At 55.0% G+C, this 20,240-nt stretch overlaps 1 protein-coding gene across 1 annotated transcript; it reads right to left on the minus strand.

Moving 5' to 3' along the window:
* Positions 1-42: 42 nt before the first annotated feature.
* RAB35 (RAB35, member RAS oncogene family) lies at positions 43-18,053 on the minus strand. Its single transcript, XM_046640538.1, has 6 exons — positions 17,855-18,053; positions 12,454-12,504; positions 9,272-9,395; positions 3,989-4,113; positions 3,773-3,897; positions 43-2,330 (listed from the first exon to the last, which is right to left on the minus strand). Exons 1-6 carry the CDS (start codon positions 17,904-17,906, stop codon positions 2,202-2,204), a joined length of 606 nt encoding a protein of 201 aa, XP_046496494.1. The 5' UTR covers positions 17,907-18,053; the 3' UTR covers positions 43-2,201.
* Between the last annotated feature and the right edge of the window lie 2,187 nt (positions 18,054-20,240).

The following is a 20,240-nucleotide window of genomic DNA, read 5'->3' on the forward strand; positions in this document are numbered from 1 at the left end:
ACCCAGAGGACAGCTGGAGGAGAGGAAACAGACCCCGGAAGACTGTTGGACAGCTTGAACCTTTATTTTTAGTATTTTTTTTAAAAAGCATAATTAGAAACTTTCAATACAGAAATAATCCTAGCAAACCATTTAAAAGTTTTGTTGTTCGACAGGAATTTCACATCAGGTCCACCAGGATATCGATCCAGCCCTGTGAGCCCCCCACCCCCCATTCATGCGTGTAACACTCGGGACAGGCACACAGTCACCAAAATCACCCCACCAGCTCGGGCTGGACGTCCAGTTGCCAGAAGCCATGGTGGCTTCTAGCCTCGGCTGGAAAATTCCAGGACCCCGTCCTCTTATTGCTTGAATTTGCAAGCACTGCCACACTGGCGTCACCTGAATGCTCAGAGTCGAGTATGCCGCCCACCTCAGGAGCCCCGAGCTCTGCACATCCCCCATAGGACCTTGGGCAGCCACGACAGTCCTGAGGACGGAGACCACGTTTTTGCTCCCAGTGCCCCAACCAGTGGGGGCCGCCTGCCGGTTGGCCCCGCAGCCGCCCTCTACAGCACCGACTTCCCAGTCCTCAGAGCTCCACCACCTGTCACATGGAACCACGGGCCTTTGGCAGTTTGGGGAAAGTGAAGAGACAGGTCAGAAGAAACCCCTAGTTCTTACTGATTAAAAACCCATCAAGTGTTAACATGGAAAATCTGCAGTGTGATCTGTGACGTGATTGTCCAATCAGGGCTTCGCCTGGAAATCGCCTAGGAAAGGAAATCTAATAACACACATCATGGTGTTGAAATAAATTATTTCCAGGTTATGTGATCCTTTTAGGGGAAAGGTGAATGAGGTGTCCCGGGCGGGGTGGGCGGGGGACAGTAATCAAGTGCAGATGACCCTGGTTTTTCCGCCAGGGGACCGGGGTGGGTCAAAGCTGGCTGGCTCCCAGCCCCAGTTGCCATTCCTTCCCACCCGCGAAGAAATCCTCATGCTGCTAAAACAGTTCTGTCAGTGGTCCAAGGCTGCCTGCCGTCCAGCAGCCCCGGGCACCCGCTCCCCACATTCCAAGGTGCCTGGTGCTGCATCAGAGACCGAGGGACTCAGTGGGAGGCGCTGGGCCGACACAGACAAGGGTCCTTTCCCACCAAGAACCGGCCAGGCAGGCAGAGCTGCTCTGCCGAGAGCCCGGCGCCACAATGACAGGAAGCTATTCACTTTTTCTAAAAACACTGGACCCAAAGTGAGGCGGCCACAACTTTTGCTGCTGTGCCAACCAAACCTCAGGAAGAGAAGAAAAAAGTGTGAGGAACTTAATTCATTTGATTTGGCTTCATTTTCTTTATCTGTTAAAATAATGCTCCTCAGCCCTCCTGCAAGCCCCATCGCTGCACAAACAACCCCTACCTTTCTGGTGGAACTGAAACAGTTGGCATAGGTTAGAAACCACGGCTCCCCTGGGTGTGTCACTCAGAGGCATCTAGAAGGCAGGACAAGAAACCTGTTGGCCAAAGGGCAGGGATGACTCCTGTGGAACCAAAGGACTGGGCCAGCCGGGGGCAGGGCCTTAGTCTAAGGGAACCTCCAGGCCTACCCCAGGGCCAGGTTTCCCCAGCTGCCAGGATGGGGATGGGGAAGGAAGGGACCTGGGCTGGGAACAGAGGCGGCACAGGCCCTGGAGACGGGGGAGACCCTGCGTGCCAGGGACAGAGGCCGACAGCCCGTGGAACGAGTAACATGGAGCCCGCTCCACCAGCCCAGGTTGGCAAAAGACGTGGCTAGAACGCGATCCTGTCTCCTCAGGAAGCTGCTGGCAGTAAGATGGGATGGGGAGGGGAGGGAGGGTCTGTCGCAGCAGGCTGGCATTAAGGAGGCAAAAGCCAGAGCAGGACGTGGGTGACACGCTGGTTAAAGCAATATACATTATGTACAAACTCTGGTTAATCAGTCCGCTCGGCTGGCAGCGTCCTCGCCGGGCCCAGGCGCCTTGGCCAGGGGGCAGGGGCACCAGAAGGGAAGGGCAGGTTGTCCAACACCTTCTTGGCACTTGAGGGGGAGGGGAGGAAGTGCCCGTGGCGCCTCCCGATACAAAAACGTGGAGAGAATTCTTTAAATAACGGCACGAAACTGAGACTGTCCCCCGAGGAGCCCACGGGCCTCAGGCCAGGGGAGTGGCCGCAGTGCAGTCTCTGCAGTGGGTGGGTGGGACATTAGCAGCAGCGTTTCTTTCGTTTACTGTTCTTCGTGAGCTTCACCACATCGTTCTGTTGCTGCTGCTGCTGTTTCGCTAAGTTGTCTTTCTTTGCTCGGAGGACCAGCTCTGTGATGCAGTTGAACATCTGTGAGGGTGAAGGAGGCAGGGCGGGCCTCAGACCCAGCGAGGAGGCGCCACGGCGGCTGTGCTACCTCTGCTGGCCAGCATGGCCGCCTCCCCACCTCCCCACGCCCAGCTTTCTATTTCTACTCATGAAGTTTTTTGTATGTATGCCCCCAAACCCGTTCTTGAAGGACGCGGTAAATTATAAAGGTCAAAAAGAAACAAAATCAAAGACCCCTGAGCCATGTCTTGGGGAAGGCAATCTCTCAGGGATTTTCTAGTCTGTCTTTTAAAGAGAGAAAGAACCCCTTTCCTTCAGCTGGAATCTTCCGACAAGATGGATAAAGGTGCCTCTGTTTTAGTTACAAGCTAGAGGGACACTCCCCCATGTAGGAGCCTGCCTAGTCCAATGCACCTTACTACACATCCTAGAACCTTCCTGGGACCACCCTAAGACGTCCTTGCAATGCAGGACCCAGTGGAACTCAACCCACCAACCCACAGTCCTCTCCTCCACTCTGCTGGGAAAGGGACATAACCTGCTGACATAATTCGTTTCACTTATTCCTCACCACCCTGGGAGGCAGGGACTCCGAGCTGACCCCAATCTACAGAAGGAACAGATGGAGCCTCGAGAGGTTAAGTCCCTGCCCAAGGGCACACGGGCCCGCCACAGGCGCCCTAGCAGAAAGGCCCGTATTGTGATCCTAGCCTGACTGAGGCACCTGGGGTCCCCACTGCTGTGCAGTCGGGGTCCAGCATGCAATGGAGATCTCAGCCTCCCTGGGCCTCTGGCCGCCACACACTGTGGGGCAGGACTCTCCCAAAGCCGCGAGCACGGCCAGCCTGGGCTTGGCAAAAGGTCCAGCTTTTCTCCCACAGATTCACAACTGCTTTCCAGCAGGCCCAGCAGAGTGAAGGGAAGCCACCCCAGGCCGGAGGCTCAGCTAGTCTTCGGGGGATGCACAGCCCCCGGAGCCTCTGAGGGGCTCACAGCGGATGCCCACCTGAGCTCTGGAGGCCACAAGAAAGCAACCTGGTCTCTGCAGGGAGGCCAAGGCCCTAGGGATAGCCCGAGACCTGGAAGAGGTAACTGCGGTGGGCCCAGAGGAGGGACAGTGAGGCAGAGGACTGAGCGGAAACTGTGCGCGGCTGTGGTGTGGGCAGGTCTAAGTCTGACTCAGCCTCTTCGGAGCTGAGTGAGATTCCTTAAGTTGGAACCTCAGTCTGCCATCTGAAACGTGGGAATAATTTACCTCAGAGGACTGCTGAGATACGAGCTGACACCTTTAAAGGGCCTACCTCAATCCCTGACACTCAGTGGGCACTCAATAAATGCAGCTCCTGTGACATTTTCTGTCAGCCACCTGGAGGCCCTGGGCAGGCTAGGAGTGGGGAGAGGAGGGCCATGGTGGGGGACAGAGCCGCACTCCTCCCCCGTCCCTGCTCCAGCCCCGGCCTCACCTCTTCCACGTTGACGTTCTCCTTAGCGCTGGTCTCAAACAACTGGATCCCCATCTGCCCGGCGAATTTGTAGGCATCTTCTGTCTCCACCACCTTCCGCTCAGGGTCATCATTCTTATTCCCCACTTCAAGGCAAAGCAAAGTCAGCCCGGCCCTGCGGGAGCACCCCCCACCACCTCCATCCCACTGTCCCCACCCCACTGGGTCCAGCCTCACCTAATATTCGACACACATCATCACAGTTTTGGTTGATTTCGTGAAGCCACCGCTTGACGTTGACAAAGGACTCGGCACTAGTGACGTCATAAACCACGATGACCCCGTGGGTCCCCCGATAATACCTGTAGGGCCAGAGTGTATCAGAGCTTCAGCCTAGACAAGAGGAGCCCCTTCACTAGGACCCGCCTGCCCACAGCCGGACAGCAGCAGGGAAATGGCGAGGGGGCGGATGTTCCCGCGGACACCCCGAGTCTGCTCTCCACCTGGCCTCGGCTGGACACATCCCACCCGGGCCCCGGCCAGCAGGAAAGGGTGCACACCAGCGCTGCTTCTCACGCTTGTCCCCAGGGGACCAGGGAATAGGGAGCGCTTGGCCCTGAGGTGGCCAACCAGGTTCAAACTCTGCCACTAGGTCCAAACGTCTTTTAAGTTCTTATTTTATTTCTAAAGATCAGGCAGTTTTTACATTTGATATCATGTTATCACTGTCTTTGTTTTAACATTAAAAAATTTTCTCTCCTCAAGTCTGTCTTAGTAAAATGCCATTCCAAGAAGACACACCATTTGTGAAGCCCTGCCAAGGTCTGCATTCACTCCCCTGGGGGCAGGTGGGCACCTCCCTTCCTGCCACTCTGGGCTCGTCCAATCCATGCCGGAGGGAGGGAGAGCACGGGAACTGCGTGGGCAGCCAGGCACGGATGGGAAGAGGATGTCCCAGATACCCACCGTGCCACCATCCAAATGTGCAGACCCCCTGCTTGAGGTTAGCTAGAAGGTCCGGAAAGCAGGAGGATGTAAACATTCCTCTCCAGACACTGCGTCCCCATTATTCACACGCTTCAGGAGGACAGATGGGGACATCAGCTCCAGGAGGAAGACAAGGTCAGGGCCTCACACTCCCGGAGAGCCTTCCCTGCCCCGACACTGTGTAATCACCCAGAGCTGCAGATTCTCCTCACCAGGGGCTTCTGAGCACAAGGGTAAGAACCACTGCCTGCAAGAGGCCACGCTCCTGAGTGGACAGGCTGCCTCCACCTGACCCGCTGGCTGCCACCTGGCCCAACTCCAAGCACCTCCACCTGCCTTGGCTTATCAGCGCCTGGGCACTTGGCCCATAAGCCACAGGTCCTCCGAGCGGCAGTTCTGAGCCCCACGGGCTTAGCAAGGATGGAGCCGGCCAGGCTGGGGGATGCAGCTATGTTTTCACCTGCCTGCCCACTGGCTCTCTGGCCAACTCTTCACATCCTAGGCCCAACCACAGGACAAAAGCCTCCATCTCTGAAAGGCTGTGGGACCCTGGGAAGGTTACTGCATGCGCCACATCACATCTCAGTTTCCTCAACTATTCAATGGGGATGCCGGGGCTGGCCCCGTGGCCGAGTGGTTAAGTTTGCGCGCTCCGCTGCAGGCGGCCCAGTGTTTCGTTGGTTTGAATCCTGGGCACGGACATGGCACTGCTCATCAAACCACGCTGAGGCAGCGTCCCACATGCCACAACTAGAAGGACCCACAACAAAGAATATACAACTATGCACCAGGGGGCTTTCGGGAGAAAAAGGAAAAAATAAAATCTTTAAAAAAATAAAAATAAATAAATAAGTAAATAAAATAAAATGGGGATGCCTGTACTGAACTCTCGGGGTGGCTGTGAGGAATAAAGGAGATAACACATGTTTTCACAAGGGCCGGCAAGCAGCAAACGGTCAAGGAATGGTGGCTCTTTATATCGTTATTAATATTCCTTCCATGACAATCTGAGGCCCCTGACACAGGTGGAAGCAAACCAGGGGACAGCACAGCAGAGCAGCGGTGAAGGCAGCTTCCCTGATCTGGCTACCAAGGCTTCGAGCAAGAGAAGCCCTGCTGTACTCTGGGGTCAAGCCCAACTTGTCCCCTCGACCCATCTCTCCACCCCCCAGACACCTGCTGAGATGTCCCAGGGGCTTCAATCTGCCCACAGCTTTGCTTCTCAGGGACACAGCGCCACCTCCTGCCTTGGGGAGCCCTAACTATCCCGTTGTCTAAGTGCTCATCTGGGCAGTGGGCCCTCAGAGCCAGCTCTCGGCCCTGCGCCTGCCCCCTGCCCTCCAGCAGCTGCTGCTGGGAGTGCCAGATCATCACTTGGTTCACCCTGCTGGACACCCACCTGAGCGGGTGCAGGAATGCATGCTGGGAACCAGGGGGACAGAGAGTTGTCCCCTGACAGCAAGGCAATGCAAGCAGTGGAATGCATTTCCAAATTCTCCTTTGCTGAAGACTATTGAAGATGCCAAGAAATGCCTACAGCCACGGCCCCAGCCCAAAGCCCCCGCTGCTCCCTGGGAACCTCCGCTTTCTCTGGGGCCCAGGCAGGGGGACGTTATCCAAGACAGAGAATGGTCTGGGGATGAGGTCAGGGGCTCAGAGCTCCAGCAAGGAGAGCACCAGTGCTTCTGGGCTTCCTGTGACCACTGCCACCAGTGATCACTTCCACTCACGACAACCTAGTTCTATGCCAGGCCTAGCGTTTTCTATCCACCACCTTATTAATCTTTGCCACACCCTCGTCTGACAGACATGAGGGTCGCCATTTTACCAGTGAGGACGTGAGGGTGTGTGGAGTGACCTGCCTGAAGTCACACAGCTGGAAGTCACCAGGCCAGGTCCAACTCCTGGATCCAGGGCCAGGTATCGAAGGGGCTTTCCTTCCTCATCATCTCCTCCTCTCACCTCACCATCCAACACCTCACTACTCACTCCTCCCCAACCCACCCACCAGCCACACCTCAGTGGTCAGCAAACTCCAGCTACTGAGAGACAAACTATGAGGGAGTGACAAAGGGCTCTTTCTCATCAGGCTAACAGCATGCAGTTTTAGTTTCTCTTTTAATGCCCCGAATCAGAAAAGGCCACACTATTGCACCCTGACTGCCCCAATCCCTAAAAAGAAAACAAACTCCTAAACTCGTCAAGACTCCTTCCTTCTTTGCCAGCTACCATCACAGGGCGTCCAGTCTCTCCGCAGCCCCTGGGCATGACCTGCAGTGACTCTTGCCTCATGAGGGGCAGAGTCAGGGACCCCAAGATGGGGCTACCTCAGCCTCCCCAGACAGCCAGGCAGGATGGGGCTGCCCCGGTGCCCAGAGGCCACCAGCGCACAGAGTGCCCTCGGGCAGCTGAGCAGCTCCAGTCTCCCCAACAGGATGCAGGAGGCAGTTCACCCCTTCCCGCCCCGAGAGGAGCTGACCTCACGGCGGCCCAGGGAGGGCTGGGGCTGCTCTCTGCCAAAAGGGCCCAGGCAGCCCAGGCCCCACTGCCCTCCCTGAAGCATTTCCCGTGGCCGTAGGCCCAATGTTCTCAGCCGGCCCTGGATTCCCTGACTGGTTTCAACCGACAGGAGGCACTGGAGCGCCTGCCCTCTGCCCCAGCCCCGCTCCCTCACGGGTAGGAAGCCAGCAGCGAGCAGGGCTGTGGACTAGGCAAAGGCAAGAGCTTTGGCATCAGAAAGACCTCAATTCAACTCCTGACTAACTGACCAAGCTAAGTCACTTCACCCTCTGGGCCTCGGTTTTCTTGTCCAGTGAGGATTAACTGAAATGAAGCAGGTAAAGTCCTTAGCAACAGTCCCAACCAAGAGTAAGGACGTGTGGGGTCAGTGCCCAGACCTCCAGACCCTCACAAGAGGTCTTGGTCTCATTCAGGCCTGGACACTCGGGCCACCCAGAGCTCGTGACATCTGTCTTACCCCAAGGAGCCTCTGACCCAGCCGTCCTCCTCAGGGCCTCGCTGGCAGTTACTGAGATACAGGGGAGCTCAGGCGGCTCATCAGCAAGTGTCACAGAGAGCAGAGCCAGGGAGCCCCCAGGATGGGGACCCCTGGGGTCTTGGGAGGTCACTGACCACGGCACACATGCGCACTACAGGGCTACCCAATGACAGAAGCCCCTCCTGCTCAGCACTGCTCAGGCTCCAGCCCCTGAAACCTCCCTGACCAGGGCCGCCCACCCACCGGGCCTATCCCCCCACCACACTCAGCCAGCACCCGCTGCGTTCCCCCACATTCCCAGCCACCCCAAGGGGGTCTCTTCAGCCCTCGCACTTCCCATCCCTCAGAAGATCCTGAGGGGCCTCGGGATGGGCAGCCAGCCTGGGTCCGCCCCGTTTCCGTGCTGAGGGAGGAAAGGGCTCTCTGGCCAGAGAACTTCCTCACATACCTTCCCAGGAGCCCCCACTCACACAGGAACTGCTGGGGAGGGAAAGGAGAGGCCACCGAAGACACAACTACTACAGGCAGCCAGACACCAGCTGCTACTCTGCATACATCCCGAGGTGGGGCTCAGGCTCTGCCCTTCACTGGGAGCAGGACCCCGCTTGAGGTTCCCTCATCCGTGAAACGGGGATAATAATAGTATCGACTGCAGAGAGCATCGAGAGCTCAATGAGATCATCCATGAGAGGCCCAAGCACAGAGTACCTGGGACACAGGACACAGCATTAAAGCAAATCCTAAAGGTAAATCCTCTGGGAAACTGAAGCACAGAGAGTGTAGGCAACTTGCCCAAGGTCACACAGTAGAACAGAAATGTAAATTCCAAACTGTCTGTCTTCCAAGCCCTGCTCTGTCCTGGAACCTGTTCCATTAACAGTCCAAGAACCAAGAGCCTCTCCACAGGACTCCTGCGGTCTGGAGCTCCAGCTGGGATTTCCTCCTGTTTGCAGCTAAGCACAGAGGTGCTGCAGCAGCAAAGGAGGCCAACCCTATAGGTGAGCCAGGTTCCCAGGAAACAGCTTTGGGGAGGCAGAGGAGGGGCCTCTCAAGGGCCTCTGATGTATCAGTGTTCCTTCCAGCAGAGAGAAGCCACCTCCAAGAAGTCACAGTGGGTGATGGGAGCCTGCATGGCCGACCCTAGGGGTCACAACTGATACCTAACGAGTAGCTGTTATTGGCTAAGTGTCTGACCACCTGGTGAAGCCAGTAGCACTGCTGTCCCATTTTACAAAGGACCTGAAGGCCAGGGGGTAAGCTGACAGACGCGTACTGTCCCGACAGCCCCCAGAGCCAGGGGGCTCAGCCACTGCTCACCCACAGGCAGCAGCCACACCTTGTCCCCTCCTCCTCATGCATCTTCAGGAAGAGGAAGGGCTCAGATCGACAGCACCCACTGCGGCCAGCAAGGAGCTCACCTCCTGACAGCCTCAGGACCCATCCCAGTGACATTTCTCCCACGACCCGGGACTAGTCTCTCAACAGTATCCAAATGTCAGTGGCGAGGGATCAGAATGGGAGCAGGCCTGACTCACGTGGAGGTGATGGTGCGGAAGCGCTCCTGCCCCGCCGTGTCCCAGATCTGCAGCTTCACCTTCTCCCCATTGATCTCCACCGTCCGAATCTTGAAATCCACACCGATTGTGGTGATGTAGCTGCCTGCACACACACACACGTTAGCAAGGCCCCTGGGTGTCCCATCAGACCGTGCGTGTCCTAAACTGCATAGGCCACCCCGGGCTCCACGATCCCTCCCCACTCCCTCTGTGCCCAGCACTTTCAAGGTCCCAGGGACACAGCCCTGAACAAGAAAGACAAGGTCCCTGCCCCGATGGAGCCCACAGTTGAGGTGAGGGCAACAGGCAGGATACAATGAAACAAAGTGGTATAAGAAGACAATTTCAAGAGTGATGAGCGCCACAAAGGAGATAAAACAGGTGATGTGACTGAGGGGCGGGGACAGGTTCCTTTACTGGGAGGGGCAGGGACATGTTAGCTGTGGTCTGAGAATGGTGGGAGGCCTAAGATGCACTTGGGGTTTTTGTTTTCTATTCTATTCCAAACATTTTAAACGACCCACAAAATTAACTTCCTAATACACAAGTCAGACCTGCAAAACGCTGCTCCAGGCAGAGAAGACAGCAGCAAACCCAGCAATGGGTGGGGGTCATGTGAGGTCAAGCACACAGTTGGAGGCGGGGGGGGGGGGCGAAGCCAGATCTCAGGGCCTTTGTGCCACTTTAGAGAGTGTGGACTTTCTCTTGCGTGTGACAGGCAGGCATTGAAGGGTTTTACCCAGAGCATGAGCTGCATTGTAAACAGCTCTCTTGGGGCAGCTGTGTGAAAGATGGAGCTGAAGAGAATTTTTGGCCGATGTAACAGTCCTGTCTAGGCTTACAAAGCCCCAAATGCTAAGAACACACATTCTCGCTCCATTAGGAGCTTACAGTATACACAGTGCCACAGATAAGTCACACACAGTGACTGTATGAGGTACAGAAAGGATATATGAAAGGTCAAAGTTCAAGGTGGGGTGGAGATCAAGGAAGGCTTTGGGGAAGAAGTCACATTTGGGCCTAGCTTGACAGAATAGGTACAATTTCAAAGGATGAAATGAGGTAGGGAAAGACATCCACCTAGGGCAAAAGAGCTGAGGCACAAGCAGAGAGAGAATACATTTCAAAAAGAAGACAGCATCTGGTGCTCCGCGAGCTCTGGATAATGCCAAGGAGGGTGGCCCCGCACCTAGTGCTACAGGCACTCAATAAACAGCTGCTGGCTGAATGAGGGAGCGTGCGAGAGAGCGAGCGCACGAAAAGACAAGAATGAACTAACAGCACGAGAGAGGAAGTCAGAACGCTGAGCTGAAAAGAGATCGTGAAGACCAGTGGTTTTCAGTCAGGAATGACTGTGCCCCCAGAGGACACTTGGCAATGTCTAGAGACATTTTTGATGATCACAAGTGGGCGGGGGTGGGCAGTGGCAATGTTACCAGCATCTGGCTCAACATCCTTCAACACAGAGAGCAGCCCCCAGAATGAAGAATTATGGGCCCAAAGTGTCAACGGTGCTGAAGTGGAGAAACCTTGCTATAAACTCTGCTCACAAAAGAGAGGGTGGCTGCAGCATTACAACAGAGAACAGACCCTGCCAGAGACGTGCATTAGCAGGCGAACTCTGCAGTCCGGTGTGGGATGGGCAGGAGCTGCTGAAATGCTTCAGGCTAGAACAACAATGGTCTGAACTAAGACCCTGGTAGCAGAAACGGAAAGGAGGAGAGAGAGTGCAAAAGAGAACCCTCCAGGAGTCGAAAGCTCATAGGACGGGGAGTAAGAGGGACCTAAGGAGGAAGAGGAATGCTTCCCAGCATAATGAGAAGCTGCCCATTAGTTGCCATTCTTAAACAGACAGAAACATTTATTGGGAGATTGTATTTATTGAGAGATTACTTAGTCCCAGACACAGTGACTTGCGCTATCTCAGGTAATCCATGCAATAGCCCATGTGGGAGGGACGATGATTAGTCCTACTTTACAGACAAGCTGAGACTTAGTCACGCTCACGGTCACACAGGGAAGACAACTCTTTCCAACATCACACCACCAGCGGTGCTGCAGAGCTACTGTGGGGAGAAACCCACCGCTCCACCAAGACAGAGGCGTTGGCCATGTAATCACTTCCAATTTGTAGCTCACTCCTCAACCACATCATAGGGAATTCCCCACAAGACAGTCACATCTCAGACCTTGATCAGAGAGGCCAATCCAAGCCGAAGCCTCTGCAATGAACCTGATGGATTCAACAAATGAAAATATGTCCAGCTTCACCAGGGATCAGGGAAATACACCTTTAAACAAGACAGCACTTTTTGCCTATCGGCTTAGTAAAAATGAAGACTACTGAGACCCAGCACTGATCAGAGTTGACAAGGGGCACTTTCGACCCCTTCAGTGGGAGTGTCAGTTAACTTCTTGGAAGGCGAGTTGGCAGTACCCGTGAAAATTTTAAACGCACATACGCCCTGACCTAGTTACTCCGCTTCTTTACAAGAATAAACATACAATGTATCCCAAGTAATGCAGCATCACCTAAAACAGATGCAGCCAGAAAGCGCACACATACCAAGAGCACCGTTACTGACTGAGGGGCATCCACACACGGCCCAGGAAACTCCACAGCCATTCAAAAGACCCAGAGGGCTGCACAGAGACGTGGAAGGATGACGCTTGATGTGCTGAGGGGAAGGCAGGTCGCTGCCAAACCGCATGCGGAGTTGAGAAAAACGTCAGAGAGATACACACGGCTACACACGCTCAGAAAGATACACACCACTCGGAACAGAGGCTACCAGGGCCAGGGGGTGGGGAGGAGGTGAAGCGAAGCTTTCATTTTTCACTTTACTGAGTCCTCCTGTTTGAAATTTTATATATGCATATACTAACTTGTAACATTTCTTTAATTTTGTTTTTCTTTTTTAAATGTTAGGGCACAAAAAGACCCTGGGTGGAAAAAGGATGGGCCCGCAAAAGGATTTTTTTGAACACGATAAAGACCGACCATGGAGACTTCTAACCTACGCCTCTCTTGCTGCTCCTTCCCTCTCTGGCAATCTGAATGAGGACAGTTGTGACATTAGGCAGAGGTAAGTGTGTTCTGGCACCAGAGAAAGGGATCTTATAACCAAAACATCCCAGCAGCACCCCAGGGGCCCACTCACCTGAGAAAGTGTTGTCTGCAAAACGTAACAGCAAACTGCTCTTGCCCACACCTGCAAGAGAGGAAGCAGGCAATGAGAGGAGGCACTGGTCCCCCTCCAACCCCAATCCTTCGGGGATGTGATTCCCAGGTCCTAACTCCTAAGAAGCCCAGCAAGACCCATCTCCCTCCTCAATGCTGTTTTTTATCTCCCCAACCCGTTCCACACCAAGAACAGCTCTCCCACTCAATCTCTGACCTTTTCCTCCGTCCTAGTATAAGACAAGCTGCCCCCAAATCCCCAGGGAGAGATGAGAAAGGGACTCGTGCCCAGACCCCGGACTGAGGGCTAGCCCCAGCAACCCACAGGAAGATACCAGACGACAGAAATAAAGCAAGGGGAAGGTCAACCAAATGGCACTGCCCTAAACCGTGTCTAAAACATGGTCCCTCGAAAACTGCCCTTCATGTGTGGAGCTTCAGTTCGTGTGCAATGTGAGATGAGGAATTGTAGAGCTGGAAAGAACCCTTGGGGTCATCAGGCTATTTTGCAGGTGAGGAAACTGAGGCCCAGACAACCCAAACCAACTGTCAGCCGTCTTCCCCTGGCTGATGTCTCCACCCACTGGAGGGGTAGAAAGGGCGTGTCTACCTTACACCTATCAGCCCAACAGCTCACATAAGCTCAGACCATTTCACTTGCTACAGCATCACCTGGCATACTTGTTCCAAGAACAGGTGGAACCTCATAAGCTTGGCTTCCCTTTACTTCAACACAGAGCAGCTTTAGCCCACCAAGGTGCACCTATCCTGTGTCCTCCTGTCCCATCCCCTTACCCCAGCCACCCCTAAGGCCAAAAGCCAGCTGGGTCAACTGGCCACAGAAGGAAAGTGTTAGCATGCACAGAGCACTGTGTGTGGTGGGCACTGCAACCCTCCTGTAATTCCAACCGCATCTCTAAAGAGGCAACTGAGGCTCCAGGAAGCGAGGCAGCTGGCCTAGGGTGCCTCTGCAGGAAGCGTGGAGCTGAGATCTGAATCCAGGGCTGTCTACGCCCGCCCGAGCTCTTAGCTCTTTCCAATACATCCTGCTTGGGGAGTCATCATGCATCTGTCTCAGGACATGGAATAAAAAGACCCCAAAGGGGCTGCTGCATCTCACTCCTGCTAGATGTGCAGCCGCAGCGCTATGAAAGCTGGTTATGAGGAGATCTTAACCTAGGTGCTCAGAAACGCCCCAAGCTAAGTGTGAATTTTGAGTATCTGTGCATATTTGTGGGGAGGAGCCCGCAGCGTTCATCAGATCCTCAGAGAAAGCACTGCCTCTGCCCCCATCCCCAGCTGTGTTTCTCTAAACCCAACTAAGCCCAGACATCCTCTCTGGGCAATCTTCTTGGAGGATCTCTTCCAGGGACTTCTCCAAGTGAGTGAGTTGTCCAGGGATGCCCAGAAAAACTTGTTTCATGGTGAAAATCTGGGTCTTACCTTCCCAGCGACAGGCTGGGGGAGCGGCTCTGAGCACACCGGAGCTGTACCCGCAGGACCTGCAGCTCAGCCCTGGGCCTGCAGTGCTCTCGCTCAGAGCTACTTCCTCATCGTTGCTTCTGCGAAGCTTCCTGCTGAGCCCGAGGAGAGCCCAAGTCCTGGGCTGGGTCCCTCACGGCTCTGCCTGACGCCAACACCCCACCGGCCCTGCCGGCCCCTTTGCTTCCTCCCGGGGCCTTCTGGGTCTGCTTACTCAGCTAAAAGCTCGTGTCTGGGCCGCCAGGCTGTGAGTCCCTCCAGGAAGGAGATCTCGCCTCACTCACCCTGGACATCCACAGTGCTGGAAGCCGGGCCCAGCACTTAGTAAGTGCACTGTTGAATGAATTTATGACTAAATGAATGCCAATCGCACTGGCAGCTGTGTTATCTAACCCTATAACTGCAGCATTAACAGGAGCCAAAGCAGTGGTTCAAATTTTGGGGGCCAAGAATCCTTTGTTTAAATTACACTTTATCTGACTCCCGTATACCCAAAACAGACAAGGGGGAAGTGCTCTCTCCACAGGAGGCAATGAGGCGCAGCGTTCCCTGGCCTCCCCGGGGCCCCTGCCTTCACCCCCAGGCTCCACGGCAGAGCTGCTGAAAACCGCCAGGCTACAAAGGCCACTACAGTCACCACACTCACTGCTGCTTTGGGCCTGACACCAACCTCCAACACTGCTCGTCCCTTTAACAGGAACAGAAACCCACCCTGAGAAACGCCAGCTCCTAAACATCCCTGGGGAAACACGCTGCCACCATTCACCCCACAGCACCGGCGGAGGGAAGGGAGTGATAGGTACCAATCCACCTTCACCACAGCCAATCAACAGCTTCGCATGAGCCGCATCTGGCAGGAAACCCAACCAGCCCAGCCCAGTGTCCTTTCCCTGCGAGGAGCACGGGCCTGGGCCCTCGATGCCTCTTGGTGGCCAGGAGACAAAGACTGATTCTGCAAAAACCATACATGCCACTCTGCATCACTGCTCTGCCTGCATCAAACACCCTCTCTCCCCTGCCTGCCTCTTGGCCCACACAGATCCTCTGCTCCTCAAAGCCTGCACAGAAGTCCCCACCCTCGGCCCTGCTCTTCCCTGGGCTGTAGTTCCCTCACACCGCTTTGCTTCAGTTCTAGACTGGTGAAGACCGTTAGACCTTCGAGTAAAGTGTCCTCAATTTTAATCCTGGCTCAGCAACTAATTCACTGTATAACTCAGACAAGTCACTCCCCCCTCCCCCGAGCCGCAGTTCACCCATCTGTGAAGTGAAGGCTTTCAACAGATCTCCGACAGCCACTCCAGCCTCCAGGTTCTAAGAAGGAGGATGGCCAGCCCCATGGATCAGATGCAACGCTGTTACAAAGCGAAGCCAATGTCACAAGGGAAGAGAAAATGTAGACCCTCAGGCATAAAGAAGAGCTGTAAAAGCTGAGAGAACGTATTCCAGAAGCGTGTACAAGCGGCAGGGTGGGAAGAAGAACTCTAGATTTACAAAGAAAGAAACTAACATTGAGGGCCTACTGTTTGCCAGGCCTGACACCAGCTGCTCACACATAGCATCAATGTGCATTAACTCCTGGCTTTGCCTCTGACAAGCTGTGCAACTGTGGGCAAGTCAGTCAGCTCCTCTGAGCCTTAGTTTCCTTATTTGACAAACTACACAGGCTATGGATGAGAACCAGACGAGAAAGTGTCTGTGAAATCATTTGATAAACCTTAAGGAAGCAGCCACAGAAGGAGCCCAGTTCAGGGGAGTGCACGATGTTGGCGTCCTTGCTCAGTCACCAAGGCTTAGTTTCAACTTCCATGGCTAACATCTCCCAGTCTCAGAAGCTCTCGGCTTTGAGTAACAGCTCATCATCAGGAGAAATTAAACTGCAGAGCGTCTGTCTCCTCTGCACAACGCAGTCCTACATGCTCAGACTGAACTAGGAGCCAGACTACATCCATCTCGAGCCAGCGAGTCTTCTCCCACACCTGACTTCAGAGTGAAAAATCAATACACCACGCAAACGTACTGTGAGACGGGGGTCAAAACCATCCCCTGGGTTCCACAGGGGAGAAAAGCCAATAAGCTGCATCTTCATGTACAGTTTATGCTTTTCATTTTTGGAGACGGACACACAGGCCCCAGATGTCTTGTAGAGGAATAAGGACCCCTGACCTTTAGGTGGGCTGACTTTAACTTCAAAAGGAGAGAAATCATACTGGTGCCAAGCCCCTCAGAACCAAGGCCAGGGCTGAAATCAAATCGTGTAAAGGCATAGGCCTCAGAGCCCTGGGGCATGCCAGAGGCCATCTCCAAGAGCAAGTCTACACAGTTCGTCTGGTTTTCTTTCATTCAAACCACAATGAATCTGTCCTCCACCTTTCTGACTCCTTCCCAAGCACAGCTACTCTTCATCTCCCTAGTTAGCCCCTAACTTTTCCCCTTACCTCTCTCTTCCACCAGTAACCACGGAAACCTCAGCCATCCTTCACCTGATCCAAACCACCAACCACATCCCAATCCAGCTCCACAGTGAGACCAAAACCCACCCACCTCCCTGGCCCAGCGATGACGGTGAAACCTAGCACTCCTACATCAGGGTCTCACTACGGCTTTCATTTGGTCCCCTCCTTCCTTAACAACCCACAGGCTCCCCCACCAACCTGGCTTCTGCCTCTAGTCACATGACCCCTAGCCCACACTCAACTCAGGTCTGGTCTATAAACTTGGCGTGCTCCCCAGCCTCCTTCCCCATCATATAACCCCAGCACCTCAGCTATGCTCCCATAAACCTCCTAGGGCCTGCCTCCCTGACCTCTTGGTCACCCCATAAACCTGCTTACCTGCCACACTCCAAACACCTCTAAAACCCTGCACCCTTTCCCAGAAACCAGCCTACCTGTTCTAAGGACACGTAGTATTCATTCATTCATTCAACATGTGCTAGGCACCTGCTGGGTGCCAGGAACTGCACTAGGCACTGGAGACAGAGCTGGGCACCGAACTAGGAGGCCTCCACAAGTATATATCCCGTCAAAGCCCTTTCCTAGTAGTGAATGACCCACCTCCAGTACCGTCTAGTACACAGTGTGCAACAGCAAACACGTCCTGAGCACTCACTGTGTGCCAGGCACGGTTCCGAACACTATGTGTGCATTATGTCACTGAACACTCAGCCAGCCCAGTGAGGCCGATTCTACCATTACCCCATTTCACAGATGAGGAAACGAACCACAGAGAGAGAGCAATTTAGCAGGAATGTGCCAGGCCCTGTGCGAGATGCTTTACCGGCCTTACCTCGTTGAAACCTCGCAGTAATCCCACTAGGCAGGTTCTGGGAATAGCCCCACTTTACAGAGGAAGAAACTGAGGCTTACAAAGGGTACGGATGACCCCATCACTAGCTAACGCCCAATGAGAGCTTACTTTACCCCAGGTCGGGTGCTAAGCACTTTTTCCAGCCTTATCTCGCCCAATACTCACACCACAGCGAGGCAAGTCCCCACTTCTCAGACGACGGAACTGAGGCTCAGAAAGGCGAAACAACTCACCCAAGGTCACGGAGTGAGGAAGCTGGGAGTCCCCGGACCCGAACCCGGGGCTCTCCAACTCCAGAAATCGCGCGACTTGACCAAGGTCACACGTGAGGCCGGGGCGGGCGCGGTGAGCGGACCCGGCGGCCTGGCCCCGACCCCCGCGCGCCCGGCCCCCCAGCTCCGCAGCCCGGTGCCCCAACCTCACCTCGGCGCGGCCCCGGCCCCTCGGCGCGCCCCTGGGGCCGGCGGCTACCGGGCAGCCCCGCCCGCCCGCCCCGCGCGGGCCGGCACCTCCCCACCCGCCTGCCCGCCCCGAGGCCCCCGCGGGCCGCGCCCGGCAGGGCCCACGCCGCCTCTGGCCACCGCGGCCCTCACCACTGTCGCCGATGATGAGCAGCTTGAAGAGGTGGTCGTAGTCCCGGGCCATGGCGGGCGGGGGAGGCGCGCGCGGGCGGGCGGGGTCGGTGCTGGCCTCGCGATCCGCAGCTCCCTCCGGGCTGCTCCGGCAGCGGCGGATCCACTTCCCGAACAAACAGCCGGAACTGACAGAAACACCTCCCTCGGCTCCCCCTCCTCCTCCTCTTCAGCAGCCGCCGCCGCTGCCGCCGCCTCCCTCCTTCCCGCCCCGCCCCGCCACTGCGCAGGCGCAGCGCCTGGCACCGCCTCTGCGCAGCCGCAGCCGCATCCAGCCGCGCCCTCTCCGCGCTCATGCATCGCGCATGCGCCCCGGCACAGTCCCGCGGGCGCGGCCTGCCGACTTCGCGTCTCCTCGGCCAACGTCGCCGCCGCTGCTCGCGCGGCCCCGAGGGCTCGGAGAGCCGAGCTGCTGTCGAGCTCTAAGTGAAAGAAGCCAAGAGGGCCGGAGACGCCCGGATGTGGCCCGGGACGAACTCGCTGCTTCATCTTCAAGACCCTGCGGCGCTGCGGAGAGGAAAGGACGGGCGCGCAGTGACCGTGGGGGCGGGGCTTGCGCCGATCTCCCGGTGTCTAGAGACGGGACTCGGACGCTCCGCCCCTTCCGCGTGGACGCCGCCTCCGGAGTGCGGGCTGCGGCGCCGACCGCGTCCCGGGCCTCGAGATGGACGCCGAGGGTTACGGGCCAGGAGTCGCTTGCCGGAGCGCTGCATGTTAGGAGAGCGGCCTCTGAGGTCGGCGCTGGGTCGAATCGCATCCTAGCCCTTGACCTCTGGGAGCCTGAGTTGCCTGCTTGGTAACGTGGGGAGGGTGGTTCCAGATTCAGAGTCCCGTCCACCTCGACGCTGAGCCCGGGAGATGCATGACCCGGCGTGTCAGAGGCACCCCGGAGACGGAAGGCAGCAGCTCCCTCGGCTTCAATTTCACACCACCTACAGATACACATCTCAGAGTCGTGTGGGTAGGAGGACCGGGGCCGCCAGAAGTTAAGCGGTATTTGGTGTATCATCAGCCCGTTTTTTTTCCGTTTTAGAGTAAGTTCCCACCTGCCCTAAAAATAGGATGCTCCTACTGCCAACCTGATAGAATTGTAGAGAAGATTTTTTAATTCTTCATAGCCCTGCCCCTTTCCAGTCAAGTGCCTGTTGGATATTTCTACTTGTTTTATCAAACTTCCTTTTTTTTTTTTTTTAATTTTGACGTTATAAAAAATAATGCTTGGGCGGCCCGGTTGCGTAGTGGTTAAGTACACGTGCTACCCTTGGGCGTCCTGGGTTCGCAGGTTTGGTTCCCGGGAACGGACCTAGCGCCGTTCATCAAGCCACCCTGTGGCGGGGGTCCCACATACAAAAAAGAGGAAGGCTGGCGCAGATGTTAGTTCAGGGACGATCTTGCTCAGCAAAAAGAGGCGGATCAGCAACAGATGTTAGCTCAGGGACAGTCCTCCTCACCAAAAAAAAAAAATGCTCATAGTTTTAAAAAGAAATGTACAGAAGCTTACCAAAAAGTACAAGTTACTATTTTTCCTTCAGACCCACTCCTTGTAGGTAATCCTGTTAAGAAGTTTCTTGGATACCTTAAAATGCTTAAAACATATTTGTTGAATGAATAAATATCCTTTAATGAATTTCTGTCCCTACCCAAACACATATATGTATATGTGCCTATGTACGTTGCCTTTTCTCTTTAGACATGGTCATTTTGCAGCTGCATGGGATGGTACTCCATCATATGGTTGTACCATAATTTAACCACTCTGCCGTTGACAGGCATTCATGTTGTTTATAGTGTTTTGTTACTATCAGCAGTGTTGCAGGGAAGATCCTCCAACAGCACATGGAGTGTCTGACTCCAGCTTTGAGTTGTTTTCCAGGAGCTGAGAATCAGTGTGGTGATGTCAAAAGAACATGGGCTTACAATCTGAAGGTACTGGCTGGGAGAGGAACTGCTCATATGCTCATATGCCTGTTGGAAAACGGTCCTTCTTGGTCCGGGAAGGGCTGGTGGGACCCCCTTTGATCCAGCAGTTTTAGGGAAGAAGGAAGCCTCAGTGCAGCCACCAGCCAAGCACACTCAACCCTGACCAGTCAGTGCGGCAGGAGATGACTCCACATCTTCTCACCCTCCTCCGGAGTCGGAGAGACTTGGGTTCAATTGCTAGCTTTGAAATCCTGACTCCATCCCTTAAAAGATTTGAGATTTTGGATGTCACCTCACAGTGTCTCAGAGCCTCAGTTTGCTCACAGAGTAGTTGGGAGGATTAGAGATGTTTGTAAATTACCTGGCACCTATAGGCATGTGATAAACAGTAACTAATGCTGCTAACCAAGGTCATTTTGCATGGACT

Source organism: Equus quagga, chromosome 15 (assembly GCF_021613505.1).
Source record: "Equus quagga isolate Etosha38 chromosome 15, UCLA_HA_Equagga_1.0, whole genome shotgun sequence".
In the NCBI taxonomy this organism is placed as follows: domain Eukaryota; kingdom Metazoa; phylum Chordata; class Mammalia; order Perissodactyla; family Equidae; genus Equus; species Equus quagga.

Bases quoted from the DNA above. Each gene is read 5' to 3' on its own strand.
- RAB35 (XM_046640538.1), bottom strand. From the start codon at position 17,906: ATGGCCCGGGACTACGACCACCTCTTCAAGCTGCTCATCATCGGCGAC. The intron at 3,898-3,988 runs GTGAGGCTGGAC...TTTGCCTTGAAG, and splicing joins TGATGTGTGTCGAATATTAG to TGGGGAATAAGAATGATGAC. The intron at 2,331-3,772 runs GTGAGGCCGGGG...TCACCCTCACAG, and splicing joins AGAACGTCAACGTGGAAGAG to ATGTTCAACTGCATCACAGA.